Source organism: Callithrix jacchus, chromosome 5, assembly GCF_049354715.1.
Source record: "Callithrix jacchus isolate 240 chromosome 5, calJac240_pri, whole genome shotgun sequence".
Taxonomy (NCBI): domain Eukaryota; kingdom Metazoa; phylum Chordata; class Mammalia; order Primates; family Cebidae; genus Callithrix; species Callithrix jacchus.
This window is the reverse complement of record NC_133506.1, coordinates 143430846-143446824: the sequence shown is the minus strand read 5'-3', so window position 1 is coordinate 143446824 and position 15979 is coordinate 143430846. Positions and strand designations below refer to the sequence as shown.

Genomic DNA, 15979 nt, shown 5'->3' with positions numbered 1-15979 from the left:
ATGTTTATTACATTTAGTACTAGTAATAGCTTTAAGCTGGTGATGCTGTCACAGTCCAGAAAGCTGTAGACACTGCTCATTTTGTCTTTAAAAATTTTTTTTCTTGTAAGTTCTGGGATACATATACAGAATGTGCATGCAGGTTTGTTACATAGGTAACCACGTGCTGTGGTGGTATGCTGCACCTGTCAACCCATCACCTAGGTATTAAGCCCTGCATGCGTTAGCTATTGTCCTGATGCTCTCCCTCCCACTTTGCTAATTTCTAACCTAGTTTTTTTTTTCTGTTGTTTGTTTTGTTTTGTTTTGAGATGGAGTCTCACACTAGCACCCAAGCTGTAGTGCAGTGGCACAATCTTGGCTCACTGCAATCTCTGCCTCCTGGGTTCAAGCAATTCTCCTGCTTCAGTCTCCCAAGTAGCTAGGACTACTGGCCTGCACCCCCATGCCCAGCTAATTGTTTTTGTATTTTTAGTAGAGACGGGTTTTCACCATGTTAGCCAGAATGGCCTCGATCTCCTGAACTGGTGATCCGCCCACCTTGGCCTCCCAAAGTGCTGGGATTACAGGCGTGTCCGGCCAACCTACGTTTTAATCATCATTCTATCCAGCAAATTGTTGTTTGGTCATTATTTGCCAGACTTGAATCTCTATTTGTTTTCTAGAATTGCCCTAACAAAGTACATAAATTGGAAGGCTTTAAACAACAGCAGTGGACTTTCTCACAGTTCTGTAGGCTAGAAGTTTGAGATCACCGTATCAGCAGGACTGTGCTCCCTCCAAAGGGGCTGCAGGAGGATCGGCCTTGCTGCTTCCAACTTCTGGCAACTGGTGGCAGCATCATTCCAGTCCTCGCCTCCATCTTCAGCTGGCTGTCCTCCTGTATCAGCCAAATTTTCCTCTTCTTACAAGGACAGCTTTCCTAATCTAGTATGACCCATCTCAATCATATCTGCAAACTCCCTATTTTCAAATAAGGTCACATGTACAGGTACCGAGGGTTAGGACTTAGGCATCTCTTTTGGGAGACACAGTTCAACCTGCAACAATCTGCTCTCTGGTTCCCAAAGTTGATTTCCTTCCCGTGTGCAAAACACATTTTTGCCCCATCTCAACATTTCCAAAAGTCTTAACACTTTCCGAACCAACTCTTCTCACCATCTACATCATCTAAATAAGTTAAGGGGAGACCTACAGTATGAGATTCATCCTGTGGCAAAATTTCTCTCCATCTGTGATCCTGTGAAACCAGACAAGTTAAATCCGCTTCTAAAAGACAGTGGTGGGAGGGAGCAGGCATAGGATAGACAGTCCATTCCAAAAGGGAGAAAGGGGAGGAAAAAAGGGATCATGGGTCCCAAGCAAGTCTGAAACCCAGGAGGAAAAATTCCATTAGACTCCTTTCACTATTTCCCATCTCAAATTTGTAAATGAGCTATGCAAGAACAAGTTACCGGACAGAGATACCAGAGAAGTGCAGGATGAATTTACCAAGAGAGTAGGTTAAAAGGGAAAGGCCTATGGTGGGCATTTCTTGTTTACTCAAGTACCTACCATCTCTCCCCTCTGGTAAAGATATCCCAATGTCCACTTGAATTCGAATGTGCCATGATTTTACCCGCCGCCCCCTCCCCCGACCCTCCGGCCTCGTGGGAGGGAAACGCAACCCTAGCCGTTTCTTACTCGGGACACAGGGGGCGCTACATCGCGACGTCAGCCGAGAAGGTGGGGGAGCGACGCTCTTTCTCTCTGGACGTCAACGTGCCCACGTCCTGAGCCCTTGCCCTAACACGGAAGCGGGGCCGTCACGTGGGGCGGCGTGAGCCGCTGCCTAGGAAACACGAAGCGCTCGATTCGGGCGGAAGCTGGGGCGCGGGAGTAGGGGTCTCGCGGCGAGGAAGGCTCTGCTCCGGGGACACGATGCTGTGCACCGGAAGGCTGGGCGGCTTTGGAGCCAGAGCAGCGGCTCGGGGCAGCCTCGGAGCCGGGATCCGGGCCCGAAGGGTCAGCACTAGCTGGTCTCCAGTGGGTGCCGCCTTCAATGTCAAGCCCCAGGGCAGCCGCTGGGACCTGTTCGGCGAGCGCCGGGTGAGCGGCGCAGGAGGAGCTCCCCTCGGTCCCCAGAGCTAAGCTGGCCCTTGCTCTGCGCGGCCAGCGACGCTCCGGGAGAGATTGTTTGGGCCTGGGAGGAAGCCGGCAGCGAATCCACCTTGTACAGTGGGGTCTCGTGTGCGCTTTTGATGACGGGCAAGGTCACCTTTGCTTTGAGGGGCCGGGTTTAGTGGTCTCTTTCCCAGAGTGTCGGGTCCAGGAACTGCCTCTGCATGAGCCCCTTGCTCCACGTGAATCTGAGTAGTTCGCCCTGGCAGTGGCGGTGAATTCGGCCTGCCAGGATACGCCCTGTATCTACACTCAGCCACACCCATCGAAAGCCCTTTAGCTCCAGCGCTACACGCCTGTCTTAAAAGGCTTAACCCTGTGCGTTCATAGGCGGTATCACATGGTCTTTTGCAAGTAACACGGGTGCCTTCAGTCGAGTAATGGTAATTTCACTGATACTCGAAATTCCATCACCTGTTAATTTATTTAAGCTTTCTTGTTTTAAAACACAAAACTCTTGAGATGAGTCTGACTTCCTAGAGTGCCATGGAATTGGTCACTTTGATTTTTGACCCCTGGAAGTCACTAGACTGCATTGTTCGCTTCTTATTTATATCTGTACCTACCATGCATTCAGTTGGCACTCAGTAACTTCAGTGAGTGAATGAAAAGGTGAGGGAAAGGCAAGGTTAGAAAGGACTTACCTGATGCCTGTTCTACTTTTGTCCACTTTAGGTTAAGGACTACTTTTATTTTTGCCTTTTAAAATTTTATTATACTCTATTGCCTTATAAAGAGGAGTCTAGGGTACTGTTGCACTGAGCTAGAGGGTGTGTGATTCTTGTTTTGTCTCCGTTATCAGCTTTGTCTATTTAAAAATTATTTTGTGTGAAATGTGCTACACCACCTTCCTTAAGGTTATGTAATGTTGATATTAACATAATTGGTGTGAGGAGAACTGCTTGCAGGCAGTGAGCATAAAGACTTGAGGGGAAGCCTGATTTGGGGTGGGTGAGATATAACAAATTTTAGCTTTAATTTTTCTCTTTAGTGTCATGATATTAGGCACTGATAGCAGATTTTCAAATTTGTGATTGGTTTTTTGCCTTAAAAGAAACAACGGTTTATTCATTTTTTTAGCATTGTGGTCACTGGTAATCTGAGAGTTAGAATTCCCAAGAGCAGTATGGGCAGGTTGTACTGGGAAGTGGAAGTAGTCTGTGCTGGAATCAAATTAAATCAATATAAAGATGACATTTGTTTTTGATACTGATTCTGCTTTGTCCCCAACTGACACTTCTTTTTTTAACTTGTAATATATTTTGAAGAGAGATTAATAGCTTAACTTCATGCTGTCATCCCTACTTGTAGAAACAGTAGGCCTTATCAGGCCTGAAGGTTTACCAGTTGGTATTTCCGAATATCTGTGTGTTAAGCACCTACAAAGCTAGTTAAGGATGTCTAGCATCTGCTCCCATCATTTGTTTCCTTCATTGAGTTGCTCCGTATGTTAGACGTTCTGCTGGATAGCTGGTTAAAGAAATGAAGGTCAGGGCTCTTGGGTCTGGAAGCTCAGCTTTTCAGGAGAGAAGACTTTTAAACAGATAAACTGTAATAGAGAAGTATGGAAAACTGTGGGCATTACAGATATACAGAGCAGGTTCAAGTTCCGTCTTTCCCAGTAATAAATCGTGACTTCAAACAAATTTTTTCTAACCTCTTAAAGCATATGTCCTAATCCATAAAAGAATGATACTTCATTCTGTAGGATTGTGTGATTTAAATGAGAACCTATGTAAAGTAGGTTCCCATTAGATCAGTGATTTTCACTTTTATCAAGATACAGAAATGTCTTTGGAAAGTATAAAATATGCTACCAGTTTCAGCCTATGATTTTAATATGTTCATTACATTTTTCTAAAATATCTATTGCTTGATAGTCAACTCATCCTCTCTATTTTATAGTTGTAGAATAGTTAGTTCTATGTACTGAGATCTTACTCTGTCGGATACTGCTTTTAGTACTTTACATATACTTAGTACCTGTATCCATGCTGTAAGGTATCGTTTGGTAATAACATCATAATTGGTGTGAAGAGAACTACTTCTAGACACTGAACAGAAAGATGTGAGGGGAAGCCTGATTTTGGTGGATGAGATATAACTAATTTTAGCTTTATTTTTCTCTTTTGTATCATGATATTGGACACTGAAAGCAGATTTTCAAATTTGTGAGTTGGTTTTTGCCTTGAGAAAAAACCAGTTTATTCAATTTTTTAGCGTTATGGTCATCGTTCCCATTGTACATGATGAAAAAAATAAGAGGCCTAGGAGGAGAAACAACATGGCCAGCATTATAAGCTAATAATTATGGTTAACATCTTTTAAATGCTGTGTGCCGAACACTGCTATATATATATTTATACATATATTATCTCATTTAATCCTTGCAGCCACTCTTAGGTTCTATAGAAGTGACAGAGGTGGATTTTGAACCCATACCACTCAGTTTTGTTTTTCAGAAACTTAATTAAAAATTGAAGAAAAATTATGTTCATAAAACATTTTTTGTGTAATTTATGTGGAGCGATATGGGGAGTATGATAGTGGTATCCGTGATCACAGATATAACATGATACACCGAAGGAAACCAAGATTTCCTTTGTGACAAAGGAAGTTTAGTAAATACAAAAATAGCATAATTTTGAATTTTGGTTATAAATTGGATGTATTCTTTGGTTCTCAGGGTCTTTTTGGAGTTCCTGAGCTCAGTGCTCCAGAAGGATTTCATATTGCACAAGAAAAAGCCTTGAGAAAGACAGAATTGCTTGTGGAGCGTGCGTGTTCCACCCCGCCTGGGCCCCAGACTGTGCTGATCTTCGATGAGCTCTCGGATTCCTTGTGCAGAGTGGCTGACTTGGTAAGATACTTTGCCTCAGACTTGAAGCTACCCCTCTTTCAACCTTTTTCAAATTTTAAAATTGCAGTAAAATTTATCCTTTGTTGTTTACCATTAATATTAGATTACAAAGTTAAAAATGTCTGAAACTGTTTGAAATCCATTGCGTATAATTTGTTAGGATGAAGTATGTCATTAGGAATGGGGAAAATGTTACAGGAAAAGGTGATGTTTAGAACTGATACTTTAATATGTATATTTAATAAAATATACATGTCATATATAATGAATAAATGATTAATATAGCAAAGATTTGCTATATTTGTAATATGTATATATTCATTTGACGGAGGTTCTTCACTTACGAAATCTCCCAAAATTCTAAGAATACTGTATGTGTTACACAAAATTCCTCTTTTTCTTTCGTTTTTTTTTTGTGTGTGTGTGTATAATAGAGATAGGGTCTCCCTATGTTGCCCAGGCTGATCTTAAACTCCTAGCCTCAAGTGAACCTCCTGCCTCAGCCTCTCAAAGTGCTAGAATTCTAAGTGTGAGCCACTTCTTTTTCATAGGAGGTGTGAAAAGCAGTTTTAATATGCCTTTTCAGGAATGCTTTTTTTTTTAAATAAAAACCAAGTTTTGACATCAAAATGATTGTAAAGACTTTGTTTTTGTTTTTTTTTTAAACATTTTCAAGTTGAAATAGAAGTGTATACCTAGATATCTTCGCCAACTAGGAAATCCATTGCTGAGATAGCAAAATTTTCCTTTTCTTTTTTAATTTTTAATTTTTGTGGGTATATGTATATATTAATGAGGTACATGAGACATTTTGATAGAGGCATGCAATGCATAATAATTACATCGTGGAAAATGGGGTATCCATCCCCTCAAGCATTTATCCTTACGTTACAAACAATGCAGTTATGCACTTTTAGTTATTTTAAAATCAACAGTTATTATTAACTGTAGTCATCCTTTTGTGCTATCGAATAGTAGGTCTTACTCATTCTTCCTGTTTTTTTGTACCCATACGCCCCTGCTACCCCTCCCAGCCTCTGATAACCATCCTTCTACTCTTTATTTTTGTGATTCGATTGTATCTGTTTTTAGGTCCCATAATAAGTGAGAATGTGTGATGTTTGTCTTTATGTACCTGACTTATTTCACTTAACATAATGACCATGCATGTTGTCGGAAATGACATGATCTCAGTCTTTTTTTACGGCTGAATAGTATTTCATTGTGTATCAGTACCACATTTTCTTTGTCCATTCATCGGTTCATGGACACTTGAGTTGCTTCCAAATCTTGGCTATTGTGAACAGAGCTGCAACAAACATAGAAGTCCAGATATCTCTTCTATGTACTGATTTCCAGGAACCAGGATTTTCTATCAGCCTGAAGGAGCTGACTCTTGTTTCAGAGAAAGTGGCACACGCAATCCAAATAGTGATCATTTATTATCTTGTCTAGATGGTATTGAACGACATAGCTTTTTCCTTCACATTCAGTCAATGTTGAGCACCCACTGCCTGCCAAACACTGTCTAAGATGCAGGAATGAAACAGACACAGTCTCTGACTTCCCGGAGTTTATATTCTGGCATTAACTTGTTTTTGAAGATTTACGAGGCTGTAGGCCCTTTCTCCAGCCTAGTTAGCTGAAGGAGCTTTCTCTGGATGAGCCAAGGTAACCTTTTCAGCATATCTCCATTTTCACAAGAGGGAAGAAAGGCATTGGGTGATGAAGGGATGTGCCCACTGTCTCCTGGCCAGTATGTGGTGCAGCTGGGCTGGCAGCCCAGACAGGGTATCCATCAGGCTCCTCTTTCTGCTGTTGGAACCATTTCAGGAGGGCTGGCTGGCTGCTTAGAACTGGAAAGGTTGCAAAGTTTGTTAGCCTTTCCATTTAAGAAAATACATGTACTTGTTTTTAAAATTATTATACAGTAATATTGGCTTCTTTTGGAGGATGGTGCAGTTCTATGAATTTTAACTCATATAAATTCGTGCAACCCCCACTACGATTAGGATTCAAAGCTGTTCCATCAACCCCCAAAAATCTCCCTTTATAGTCACATCCACCCCTCCCCACTAACCTCCGACAACCACTAATCTGTTCTCCATCCCTATAGTTTTGCCTTTTCTAGAATGTCACATAAGGGGAATCCTGTATACCTTTTGACTGACTTCTTTCACCCAGCATAACTCCTCCCCATCTTTATTTATTTTCCTTTTTTGGAGAATTTCCTTCCACCCATACACCTGACTTGAGCATGAACATCTTTCAGGTGATTGTTTGTTCACCACCAGCTTCACAGTCTTAAGGAAGCTGATAAAGTATTCTTATTGTAAAGGGTTTTTCTCTGGAGTGAAGTTGCAGGCTCTGGGTAGTTCTGTTGTTCTGGGTTTTTGTTCTATGCCTCCAGTATATGCATAGGAAATGTGCCTTTGAATGATGGGGGAGCTGTGGAAACGCACTGCCCAAAAGGAGGTTTCATACCCTGTTCACCTAATTATGTCACTGAGATCTGAAAAGGAAAATCTGTGTCAGTGTATTTCACTATTCAAGTACAGTCAGCCCTCCAGATTGGTGGGGGATCTGTGAAGTCAAAAATATTTGGAAAGAAAATTGCATTCATACTGAACATGTACAGACTTTTTTCCTTGTAACTGCTCCATAACACAATACAATGTAATAGCTATTTACATATTATTTACATTCATTTAGGTATTACAAGTAATCTACAGATGATTCAAAGTATGGGGTATGCTGTGTATCGGTTATATGCAAGTACTACACCATTTTATGTCAGAGACTTGAGCATCTGTGGATTTGGGTATCTGTAGGAGGATCTAACCATTGTCCACTGACACTGAGGGGTGACTATTGGCATGGCTGTCACAAATCCCAGAATTCACTGTGTATTTGTTGTCTTAGTCTTCATCTTAATTAATCAGTATTCTAGGATTTTTTCCTAAATTTTTGCTTTTGGTCTTCACTAAAAGATTTTAACTTCTCTGCCCTATATCTTTTCTTTTGACATTTTTAATAGTTATCAGGTATAATAATATCTTATATTGAAAACTTAAAAAAAAACTACGTGATTTATATATGTAGGTCTCTGGGTAAGAAAGCACCTTTTTCCGTTTTGAATTTTTAAGATATTACCTGCCAGTAAGATGAGTGCTGTTATGAGGCAATCGTTTTATAAACTGTTTTTCACCAAATAGTCGTTTTGGGTTTTTTACACAGTTTTTATGTAACAACTGTTTTCCTCATCGTTATTACAAATCAGTTTTTAATATGTATGCTTTGAATTTTAATATTGATTATAAATTCACAACATGTAGATTAGAAATTTGTTAAAAAAAATGATGTAAGTTTATGTAACTCATTTTTCAGGTACTTTGGTACTAATGTTACGTTATTATTGTTACCAGTTGTTACAACACATATACCAAACTTTGGATTTAAATGTTGTGGCATTAGAAACTATTTGATAATAAAATCAGGAAATTTTGCCTTGTGGTGATTTTACTTCATGTTATAGTCACACATCTTGGCAAATAAAGAAAATAGGTAGTGTTTCGCAGTTTCCCTGCTTTTTGTTACAATTAACATGAAAATGAAAATTTAGTTTTACATCATTTTAGCTTCTTAAAAAAGAATTTTCGCTCATTTTAATTTTTAATGACGTTAGCAGTAGTTGTATACAGTATTACGTGGAGACTATGAATCGATATTTTATTAAAAGGACTATAAAGAGAATGTTGCCTTTGTTTTCTGTGCAAAGACTAGAATGTCGTTAAGGACTAGAATATAGGTAAAATCAGTTTCGAAACTATGCTATGTGTCAGTTAAAAAAAACAAGCCTCTGAGAGTTGTTTTCTAAAGATCGGTTAACATGTGAGAACCATACCGCAAAGCATTTTAGTGAGAATGTTGTAGAATATTTGAAACTAGTGTCTGCTCTTTTGAAATAAAGAATTACGAAGAATTTGCTCTGTGTTTATATTTGAAGGAAAAAAACTTTTCTGAAATAAAGTTAATAAAAGTATTCTTTTTAAATGAAACAAACTTGGTGTCAAGGAATAACAGAATTAATAAATGTTCACAAAGAAGCTGCTTTGCTTTACTTGCTTAGGAAAAAGTTAGTAATGGAAATACATAGGCCAAGCCAATGACACATCTTAAAACCCAGTTTTCATTTTCACCCTCAGATCCTGGAAGAAAGCTTCCCATCCAATTCCCTTTTGGTTTTGTTTTTCTCCTTTATTAGGCTGATTTTGTGAAAATCGCCCACCCTGAGCCAGCATTCAGAGAAGCCGCAGAGGAAGCCTGTAGAAGTATTGGCACCGTGGTAGAGAAGTATGTGCTGTTCTCCCCGCCCCGCCCCCTGCCAAGTGCTGGGTGATCTGGTTTCATGGACTTGTGCCGTAGGCAGTTTTATTCATAGTGCTTGTCCCCCACCCAGCAGGGTGGGAGGTGTGTGTGACCCGGGTGGCCGGAGGGAGGGCTCAGGAAAGGCCATTGGCTCACCTCACAGGCGGACTGGGGCTCTCAGTCATTTCCTGGTCTTTAAATGGGGTTGTAACGTTAACCCTGCCTCAGGGTCCTTGTGAGGGCTAAATGAGATCAATGTAAAGGTGTCACTTGTTAATCTGAGATCACAGACACCCTGGATTCTTGTTATCACCATTATCACTTACCTTAAATTAGGGCTTTTTAGTACCTTAGTGGCAAGTTGGACTTCCTAGATTATTGCTTGATTAAATTGCTGTTGCATCTATGGCTGTGGGCCACAGGGCAAGAAGCCAAAATACTCTGTAAACAGTGTTCTTGCTGCCCCCATCAAGTTGGAGTTAGGGGAGTCTAGGGAGGCCGTAAAAGTCTATGGGAGGGCTGGAGCACGCTCTGGCTGAGGCTGTGATGGAGTGTATTATTTTAAAGTGATTTTGAGGTAAATGTAAATGTTTTTAAGCCACTTATGAGAGCTCCATAGTGCTTGTTAAAATAACTGTGGACAGTGCCGTATTCCAGTGCACTTAGCTACATGGCACCATGCCCAGCAGTGTATAGAGCTAGGGAGACCCCTGGGCTCGCCAGCATGGATTTACAACAGGAGAAAGGGGGTAACACGATAAGACGATTCCATATACCAGAAATCGTTGGAGGAGGAGAATGGTGCCCTCTCTGGTTGGATGAGGCTTCCTTGGAAGACCCAATACTTCAGGATGTGCAGCTGCTGCTTTTCCAGGATGTGCAGGTCAAGCTACATTTGTTCACTTTGGCACAATTGTGTATGACTTTTCCCATAGCTGCTGAAAACCAACCCGCAGATTGGGATAGAGCTGGGCCCTGCAGATTGCAGACACTGGGCATGCTGACGGGGCTGAAAGTGGGGACTCCCTGGGAGAAAGCTTTGCCTCTCTGGGAAAGGCTCCTGGAAAGGAGGCAGCGGCGGGCCACTTGCTCGAGGCGCTCTGCACACTACGTCCTGCCAAATTAGACATGGGCTGGGCTCATGGACAAGCACTCTTCATTTTGCGGGAGGACAAGCACAGACTAAAGTATGGATTTTATCTCAGGGTCTTCCAACATAAAACATACTGGGAGGTTTCCTTAAACCTCTGCAGTAGGGGCAGCGTGGGCAGCCTCTGAACTGCTGTCCCTTTGCCGTGGAATGGCTCCATGGGTGAGCAGGTTAAAAGGAGGTAGGCCTCCACACTCACTCTCTCCCTGACATTGGGATCCATGTGTGGGAGTCTGGCCCTTCTTGGTGACTGTTTTTTGATTGGTAATGACTACCTCCATTTCCCTGGTGTTTGGGAAGGCCCATGAGAATGGTAGCAGAAACGCTTTGATTCTTACAAATCTTCAGTGTTTTTATGTGAGCCAGTGGAGGAGCAGGAGTATACTTGAGTCTCTGAGTAGAAACTGGTGGGTGGTTCTTATAACCTTGTCCCTCCTTGAAGATCTACCAAGCAGGGTGCAGATTGTATCTATACCCAGCTCACTATTTAGCTCTGAAAGGGCCATGGCATTTGCATTTAGGGGAGAGGACTGGGTTCCTGCCAGTGGTACTGTGGGATGGGTTGGGACCACTGCCCAGTGTTGGGCCCTTTGCTCTCTGGCTGGCAGAACTGCTGAACAGTGGTCATGGTTCATTCATATAGGACGTGTATGCTGCACACGTGATCTCGTTTAATCCTCACAGCAGCCTAAGGTCTCAATACCATGTCCAAGGTCCCAGAGCAGTAACAGGGCCAGTCTTGCATCCCAGGTTCCTGGCTCTGAAACCTGTGTCTTGAGCTCTCCCTTCCAGTGTGTGCCTGCCACTCACACCCACAGGAGCACAGGTAGCCTGTGTTCTAGGGCATTCAGTCCAGGACTGGAAAATCTTCGTGTTGTTCATCCTCCCATCCTCATGCCTTTCCTTTTATTAACAAAACAAGTGGCCACTGGCGTGTTGCTAATGGGGACAGGTTCTCAGTTAAATCCCTAGTTACCATATCCCTCCCCTCCCTTACCCTCTTTCCTGCCTGCTCTTTCTGCCCCAGCTGTGGACTGTGGGTTTAAACTTATCCTTTAACCTGCCAGAGCAGTTAGTACCCCAGCACTTCACCTACCAGACTGCCTGTGCTGAGTAGTTCAGTTTCTAAGAATGGTTTTGCACTGGATGTGGTGGCTCATGCTTGTAATCCGAGCACTCTGGGAGACCGAGGACTGAGCAGGGAGATCATTTGAGCTCAGGAGTTTGAAATCAATCTGGGCAACATGGCAAGACACCATCTCTACAAGAAATTTAAAAATTAGCTGGTCTTGGTGGTGTGCGTCTGTAGTCCCAGCTACTTGGGAAGCTGAGGTGGAAGGATCACTTGAGCCCAGGAGATTGAGGCTGCAGTGAGCTGCAATTGTGCCACTGCACTCCAGCCTGGGTTAGAGAGTGAGACCCTTGTCTCCAAAATAAGGGAAGGAAAGGAAGAAGGGAAGGAGAAAAGGAAAGAAGGAAGGATGGTTATGCTGTTCCTGGTAGATTATGCTATTCAGCTTCTGGGCATCTGTGTGGTACAATCTGACACCATTCTTTTCATGTAAAGTTAAAAATAAAGTATTAGAAAATCATCTAATTTTTTTCCTTTCTAATTTTTCTAGGTTGAACACAAATGTGGAATTATATCAAAGTTTGCAAAAATTACTAACTGATAAAAAACTTGTGGATTCCCTTGATCCGGAAACAAGGTATTCACTCATTTCTTTGCCTTGGTTGTGATTGCAACTGTAGAGGTGAGGTTGAGAGACTCCCCTCAGGGCCTCTGTACTTGCAGCCTCTGCTGTCTGGAATGTTCCTCCCGAGGTATCTCTTTGACTTCTGCTCTTTCTCTAGGACTCCACTCAAAATGGTGTCTCCCCCAAAATCTTTACACAGGGTCACAGTCCACCCTCTGATCCTGATCTATTTTTCTTCATAGTCCTGATTCGTTCCAACATATCCTATTTGTTTATTTGTCCATCATCGATCTCACCAGACTGCAAGCTCCTTGAGGGTAGGGCTTGGTCTGTTTTGTTACAGCTGCACCCTCAGCACCTACACATTCATGGAATGTGGTCAGTGCTCAACCAATGAATGAACTCCTATAATCAGTAGTTGCACTTAGCTTTATGCTCAAAGTTCCTTAATTGATGCTATCAGAAAAATAAGCAAATAGATTTTATTTACTGAGAGGATGTCAGGATCCTTGTAATGATTTGCTTCGGTTCATTAGGCTGCGTTTATTAAATCTGAATCAAAAAGGCCTAACTTCTAAATCAACACATGCAGCTATTTGATATGAGACTTATTTCTTTGCTTAAATGTCTTTATGAGCGTAGTAGGGTTTGTCATTAACCTGTTTGTAATATTTATATCATAACACAGAGAGGAATTTTTTCTCTTCTGTTTGTACCAATTACCTACTTTTTATGAGTGGGGCACTTCCTCTGGCAACTTGATTCTTTCTGATCCTGTTTCCTTCTCCTATTTTGTCTTTATGTGGCTTATTGACCCTCAAGTGAAGCCACTTTCTGTAGGGATCAGTTGATCATCCAGTTTGCTGTTAATCTGATACATGAGCGGCATGGTATGTGAGTAGCACATTGGGGCTCAGTCTTTGAGGGATTATTTTCACCTGCCTGACAGGTATGCAGGTACCTGGTGCTGTTTCACTTTGTCAGTCCTGATGCTCAGGACACTGGTAAAGCTAGCTGTGTTATCACAGTAGCTCAAGCTTGACCATGATACTGCTTTCATGAGCGAAGCAAGGAAAAGTTGAATGCCTGTTAATTGTGCCAGATTTATACTGAACTGGTACTGATGTTAAATAACAAAAAAATGTTAAAAATAGAAGGTTATTCATAATCTCTATTTACTAAAGATCAACATGCCCTGTTTGCATATAAAAATTGTGGTGGACTAGCAGACCATCTTAGATAGAAAGGACTTGTACTGATAAGGATACATACCACATTTCTAGATATTTCTAAAAATGCCAATAGGAATTTTTAAATAATAAAATGATAAATATGTTGGGAAAAATAGACTGGGTAGAATATCAATAGTCTAGAAAAGAGAAGCAACTTGAAAGTAGGAGAGAGAAGAATTGGAAGTAATCGTTATTGCGGTAACATGGCACTTGGCGTCATTGAGTGTTGGCTAGCACCCAGGGAGAACTGTGTTTCAGACCTGCGCATACGGTCAAATACAAGACATCGGCTAAATCAAAGAATTCCAGATTTAATAAAGTCTTTTCTGGTTAGTTAATATACAGAGAAAATGATTTAAATTGGGTAACTCATCATCTTATTCTTAGATTCAGTCTTTGAAATACTAGTTCTCTGAGATGTTCAGAAATTTTCCCAGAAGGGTTCCTTCAGTCAGTAAGTTTGGAAATCTCATATATCAGTGTATTTCCCTGCTTGAAGAATTTTAGTAGTTTAGAGTCTCTGAGAAGCCCAGCCATAAAGAAACCTGTTTCACTTGGGTTTTTTCCAAAGCCGTTAAGAGCTTTCATGTATGCAAAGGTTATAATAAGCACATTCTTCAGATAATATAATGGAGGGAAAATCCTAGTTGTAAGAACAGCCAAAGCTGTAATACACCTTGGAATGAACTAAGGGAGGCAGAGTGCAGAACCATTACACACACAACACCTAGGAAGCATGAAAGCGACTGAAACGGAGAAACATGCTGTATTCTTAGATAACAAAGAATAAAGCTCAATCATGTTTACTACAGTAAGTTTAATGCTATCCAATTTATAAGGGTTTTTTGTTGTTGTTGTTACTCAAAATGATTTTGAAGTCATAGAGAATTAATATGCCAGAACAGGTAGGAAAACTCTCATGAGGGAAATTACTAAAAAGGTACTTATACCAGATAGAAGAACATAGAAAAATGCTGTATTTAAAGAGCATTATACTTAAAAATGCCAGAATAGTCAGTTAGATCAATGGAAGAATAGAGAAATTTCAGACACAGATGCAGATATGTGTGTGTGTATATATATACATACACACACACAAATATATGGCAAGATTATTTGGTATGTCATAGAAGTGTCATTTCACATCAGTAGGGAAAGACTTGGTTTTCAGTAAATGATGTTAGACCAGTGGATAACCATTTGGGGGAAAAAAGTAGATTGATTAAAGATTTAAATATTTTTAAAAGAAATATAAAACTAGTGTAATCTTGGGATGTGGAAGGTGTTTCTTGGTATGATACAAATTCATAGCCCAGAAAGATTCATTGATTTTTATTATATAAACGTCGCAATCTTTGGTATAGCAAAACACTTCCACATTCAAAGTCAGAACACACAAATGGGACAAATCGTTCTTATGTGACAGAGGCTTAATATATTAACTATGTTAAGAGAACTTTCAGATTACTTTAAAAAAGGAAGAAAGAAAACCCCCTTATAGAAAAATGGGCAAAAGGTTCTCTTTGTGAAACTCTCCTTTCACAAAATAAGGAATAGCCACAGATGGCTATTAAATTGATAGCAGTGTGCCACAAGCGTAACATGGCAACAAGGGGAAAGTGGGTGAAAGTGCATCTCTAGAGTGGAACAGCTGGGTTGGACGTTGGCTTCAGAGCTCATTAAGCCTTAGTTTTCTCCTTTGTAAAAGGGAAATGTAAAGTCCTTCATAAGAATCATATGAGATGTACAGGAAATCATTTGTGTTAAGTACTTTGCTCTGTACCTGGCCCATAGCAGTCATTCAGTAAATGGGACCCACCACCATTAAGGAAAGATAGAATGAAGCGAAGAGCCCAGCAGCCAACAAAGCTGAGACAGAATAAGAATAGTATTTCTGCTCTAAGATGATGGATCCTCTCTAGTTGTGTGTGTATTGATAAGTCTTTATGGAGGACTGTTTGGTAATATATATCAGTGTGCATACTTTTTGATTAATTTCTTGGAATTTATCCTAAGGAAACAAACAAGGATTAAAAAAAAATGTAACAAGGATTTTTATTATATTATGGTTCATGGGAGTGGGAGAACAAAAACATTTACAGTCTATATGACAAGACAAAAGAAGCATCAAAAGCCAACTTCTTGAGGAATGTTTAAAGATATGGAGAACTTCAATGTTTGTGATATAATTTTACAAGAAAAAAACAAAAGTATATACAGTTGGACCTTAATTATTCTTAATATGTAATATGACATTAAAAGTAGATCAAAAGGAAATCCAAGAATTTTAATAGTCATTATCTTTGGTAGGATTAGTGATTTTAAATGTTTCATGTTTCTACAATGCAGTTTTGTAACATAATAGACCTACATTGTATAATACAATAAACATAAATTTCCATTCAAGGTATATTTGACATAATAATCAGGAAGATAAATGTATCTATTTTGAAAGCTCAAGCAGAGCCAAAAGAGTAGATCAAATATTTGATTGTTTTCATTCAGTGCGTGT

At 40.5% G+C, this 15979-nt stretch overlaps 1 protein-coding gene across 1 annotated transcript in view; it reads left to right on the top strand.

Moving 5' to 3' along the window:
* The first annotated feature begins 1811 nt into the window (after positions 1 to 1811).
* Positions 1812 to 15979, top strand: part of MIPEP (mitochondrial intermediate peptidase) — a 164521-nt gene continuing 150353 nt past the window's right edge. Inside the window, exons 1-4 of the mRNA XM_002748900.6 lie at positions 1812 to 2088; positions 4847 to 5020; positions 9285 to 9373; positions 12161 to 12247. Coding sequence (XP_002748946.3) covers positions 1921 to 2088; positions 4847 to 5020; positions 9285 to 9373; positions 12161 to 12247 — 518 coding nt within the window. The 5' untranslated portion in view covers positions 1812 to 1920. The remainder of the gene's footprint in view (positions 2089 to 4846; positions 5021 to 9284; positions 9374 to 12160; positions 12248 to 15979) is intronic.